The sequence below is a fragment of the Babjeviella inositovora genome (genome assembly GCF_001661335.1).
Source record: "Babjeviella inositovora NRRL Y-12698 unplaced genomic scaffold BABINscaffold_19, whole genome shotgun sequence".
Taxonomy (NCBI): Eukaryota; Fungi; Ascomycota; class Pichiomycetes; order Serinales; genus Babjeviella; species Babjeviella inositovora.
Window position 1 is genome coordinate 171567 of NW_017566856.1, and position 4673 is coordinate 176239.

A 4673-nucleotide genomic window follows, 5' to 3' on the forward strand; every position below is an offset into this window, starting at 1 on the left:
CTTCTGAATCAGGTACTTCTAGTTCTTCATCCACTCCGGTGTCAGATGTTTCTTCCTCTGCTCCAGTATCCGGCACTTCTAGTTCCTCCGCTCCAACATCTGGTGATTCTAGCTCTTCTGATCCAACTCCAGGAGCATCCAGTTTCTCTACTCCAGTGTCAGACGCTTCTAGCTCTTCCACTTTCATTTCCAGTGATTTAAGTTCCTCCACTCCGGTGTCAAATGTTTCTTCCTCTGCTCCAGTATCCGGCACTTCTAGTTCCTCCGCTCCAGCATCTGGTGATTCTAGCTCTTCTAATCCAACTCCAGGTGCATCCAGTTTCTCCTCTTCTGAATCAGGTACTTCTAGTTCTTCCCCCACTCCGGTGTCAGATGTTTCTTCCCCTGCTTCAGTGCCAGAATCTTCTAGCTCCTCAGATCCAGTGTCTATCGCACTAAGCTCTTCTGATCCAATATCTGCTGGTTTGAGCTCTTCTGGTCCAGCTCCTGTTGCATCAAGTTCCTATGCTGCCCCAAACTCTTCTGATATAGCATCAGTTCCTTCAAGCCCTTCCGATCCAACCTCCACCGCTTCAGGTTCTTCAGACTCTGCATCTGTCGCTCCAAGATCTTCTGTTACCCCAAACTCGTCTGATCTAGCATCCTCTGTTTCAATTTCCTTCCTGTCATCGTCTCTTGCTGCTGCAAGCTCCTCTGTTGCAAGCTCTTCTGTTGTGTCCTCACCTACTCCGGCACCTTCTACTACTGATAACGTTCCATCACAAGGAGTTTCATCCATCAACACCGTGTGGGTCACAGAAACCACTTGGGTAAATTCTTGTTGATGACAGCACCTTTTACTCCCTATAATATTCATTATAATGACTGTTGGATTTTCATCCTTCCGGGAAGCACCAGGCACAGCATCTAACCTTTGTTGGAATATGACACTAGTACCCATCCTATAAATAGATTATCAATAATTATGTATAACTTTAATAGCATAGTATTTCTGGTTACGTGTATATACATAGTGCTCTGTAAAATCCATGAAGACTAACGCGCTGGTAACAAGGTTCCACCTCTACCAATTGTATCTTGGCCTGTATTTACTGTTGGAGAATACACGAGATAAAAAGCAACCTCGGATACCCGTCGAATTAGATGCGGCTATGATATTTGATCATTGACACAAAAGTCAGGATCAAAACCAATATTTCCATATCAACGTGCGATTTCCCAGATGGCACAACTTTAATATATTCCATGTTGGGTTTATTGCGTACGGTAGTTCGTTCAAGAAAGGCCAGCTGCATAGGCGATTACTATACCAAAGAGAATATTATTGGTGCTTCACCGGTGATGACTGTAGCAAGGATGAAGGTGTAGGCTTTAAGCTGTGTAATAGTTTAGAAGAATCATCATTCCAAAATTCGGCTGATAGCAACCATAATCGGAATTTGCCACCACCTACGAATTTGCTATCGTCTATGATTTGCCACTATCTGTATATTTATTGTTCTGGTTTATAAGCAAAAATGCTCGTGTACTGAAATTACGACAAAGATGTGGAGGTTTTTTTATCGCTATATAAAGCCATTGTATCCTCCTTGAGTATGTCCCATCCATGCGTAACTATTCGCTCATAAAAACTATCTTTACACCATTTCTGCACCAATCAGCTTTACTGGTAAGAATGACTTCATTACCGGCTCTTCTAGGGGCTTGGGCCTTCGCGCTGCCGAGAGCTTAGTCCGCGCTCAGATCTTCATTTTCTTTATAACATTCAGAAGTGATGAGGCAACCCGAGAGGCCAAGAAATACCTTGAATCGATCGCCGCCGAACACAATCCGAAGTGCCAGATCGTTGGGGTTGCTGTTGATACGACCAGTGACCTGGGCTTGGATATTCTTTATAAGGCCGTTGTGGCTAAGGTGGATAGGCTCCACATCTTGATCGCTAACACTGGTGATTTCAAGGGTGGAGTGATTGAGACTCACCCTATCTCGGCTTTTCGCGAAGTTTTGGATGTGAACATTACCGCGGTCTTTGTTTCCATTCAAAAGCACTTGTAATTGCCGGAGAAGAACGGAACTCCTTCCGACCCTGCCAGAATCTTGATCACCGATTCTATCGCTGGCATTGGCGCCGATGTGGGCGGTTGCTACGGGTATGTCGTCTCCAAAGCTGGAGTAAACCACTTGGATAGAGCTCTTGCATTGGATCTGGGACCACGTAATATCACCGTCAATGTCCTCGCGCCAGGTTTCTTCCGTACCGAAATGACCGACAGTTTGTTGGACGTTATGAGAGATACTTATGTGGCAAACAACCCAAGAAGGAGATTAGGAAACTCACAGGATTTCATGGGGATTGTCCAGTTCATGTGTAGCGGTGTTGGTAGTGATTACCTCAATGGTGTCGTTTTGCCAATTGATGGTGGGATCCACTTGGTTGGTCGTCTCTTTGGGCAGTTTGTTTTACGAATGATGTACTAAAGGTACTATTGATCCAGGTAGATATTACCGGTCGATATTTCCAAGTGTTCTAAAGGTACCATTTAATCCTGAAAATATCCCTTAACACATTCGTGCATCGATATTAAGATTTTTGTATTCAGGTAAACCTGGGGCCATTCAAATAGTTGGTCATTCATGTAATGTGATGGTTGAATTGCTAATCAATTGAACTTATAGTACAGGGATGATTAAACTATGGAAATGGAGGTGCTTCAAAAAGGTAAAACGAGCAATTTCTGTTCTAATACGGTATGTATATACGCGAGGTTTTGCATGTGACATGAGACTTTAGACGCGAGGTCTTGTATATGACATGAGGCTATAGTATATGTACAGGATATACTAAATAAACATGGGATACAATATTCACGCAGCCTGACTGCTGTACTCAGAGGACCCAGTCCATCGATCAACCATGCTTCTGCAGTTGGATGGCAGTATGAATATGGCTTTTGTAAAGTTGCGTATTATACCGTAGTAATTGATCGATCTGGGAGGAGCAGGTGCGTTGAAAGAGTATGACTAGAGCAACAAAGATGCGGGAGAGACTATAAGAGGATGTTATCACCGTCTGGAATATCTAGCAGGTAAGAGTAGATACTGTTAACTAGCTAAAAGAGAGTACTTTTGTCTGTAAGATATATACAAGATAAAGGTAGTCGGTGACCTTATATATTGAGGCAGATATGATGCCAGGGTGCCCGCATATCGGGGGTAGGGGGATAGTCGATGCCGACTTCCGTTTGGTTAAATGGCACCTCTACTATATAGGTTCCATGCGAAAGAATGTGAAGAGTATGAAATATCTAGTAAATAATGTTTATAATTAGTTAAAGAAAAAAATATTGATTTTTTAAAGTACTTAATACCCTGGGAGACATCCTCTCCTGTTTTGTAATCCACGAAGCAGCACATCAGTTTATTGTACTGAGAACAACTATGGCTTATACCGCGATGTCAGCGAAGTAATATTTACCACAGTTATCGTACCTATCCCCAAACCCTCCGGTTTCAAAGACCATCATCGACTCCATAAACAACCGGTGTCTACCTCCGCTTTCGAGCCAATTGTTATTAATACCCGCAAAATACCAAGTCAAAACACTACCACGTATGTAGTAATCATAGTATGTCTCCATAGAGTTATACAAGCCATCCCAGTCATATATCATAGTCAAAAAGTCGGCCGCTTGTGTATGACAGTAAGATAGCTTAATTCCCCAACCGTCAGAAAAATGTTTGATCCCTTTATCCATATAAGACCTTTTAGCTAAAGTAGCAGTAGACTGGTCGAAATGTGTTCCTAGTTCGACAATTCCGGAGGTGATAGCGAGACCTAAATCGACGTATGAACTGAAAGTCAAGCCACCTGGACTGGTATAGTTTACCTCCACCATTGTGCTGTAACTGTTGTTACTAATGTCCCTTGCCTGTAGGCCAGTGTGTATGTAATCAACATTCATCCCTGGTTGAGCATTTAATTGCGCAGGGATATTGCTGATATCATGGCTAATACCTCCGTTGAGCTCGATGTCACTTCTAATCGACTTATAAGCATACACAGTTCCAGCAACTGTGGCACCAGCCGCAACAGCCGTGGTCATAGCAGCAACCACACAAGCTTTTAACTTAAACTCTGGCTGACCATAAACAAAACAATGGATTTCAATGAGATCTCACAGTAAACCAGTACCAGCTATACCAGTACCAGCTGCTGCGGCTATACCCCACCATCTGCCGTTTTCCTGTCTGACCATCTCGTTTCTGGCCTCCAAGGCACCAGCTCACGTGACATTCTGGTAGTATATTTGATGACCTTTTGTATCAATAACTGCACCAGTAAAGAATAACTCATCAGCTAATGCCTCATAGTAGGATGCTATCACAACCCGGCAGTATTGGAGCAACTGCAGGGTCAGTAGGAAACCCATTAACCCTGTTATGGTGTATTAACCACATAATGAACGAGAATTGGATAATAAATGGTAAGAGATGTGTGATACCTTGGAACACAACCTTGTCGCTAAGATTCTCGTCGGTATTGTTCTTTTCAGTTTGAATGTCACTCATGGTCAGGTTGTTTAACATTATTAATAACGGTTTTCGGTTCACAGTGAACGATATGGAAAGGCGAAGAGGTACTTATATACCATAACTATATAATATCATTCTAG

The 4673-nt window shown here is 42.8% G+C and overlaps 2 protein-coding genes across 2 annotated transcripts; one reads left to right on the forward strand and one right to left on the reverse strand.

The window, feature by feature from the left end:
* Positions 1 to 23: 23 nt before the first annotated feature.
* Positions 24 to 2478, forward strand: BABINDRAFT_10564 (SDR family NAD(P)-dependent oxidoreductase; the record flags this gene model as incomplete). Its single annotated transcript, XM_019126763.1, has 3 exons — positions 24 to 787; positions 1662 to 2051; positions 2094 to 2478. Coding segments are annotated over 3 exons (1539 nt in total), but the record flags the coding sequence as incomplete, so codon positions are not given.
* Positions 2479 to 3371: 893 nt separating this feature from the next.
* On the reverse strand, positions 3372 to 4138 carry BABINDRAFT_163926 (uncharacterized protein). Its single transcript, XM_019130183.1, has one exon. The coding sequence runs from the start codon at positions 4101 to 4103 to the stop codon at positions 3444 to 3446; it is 660 nt and encodes a 219-aa protein (XP_018982361.1). The 5' UTR covers positions 4104 to 4138; the 3' UTR covers positions 3372 to 3443.
* Positions 4139 to 4673: the final 535 nt, after the last annotated feature.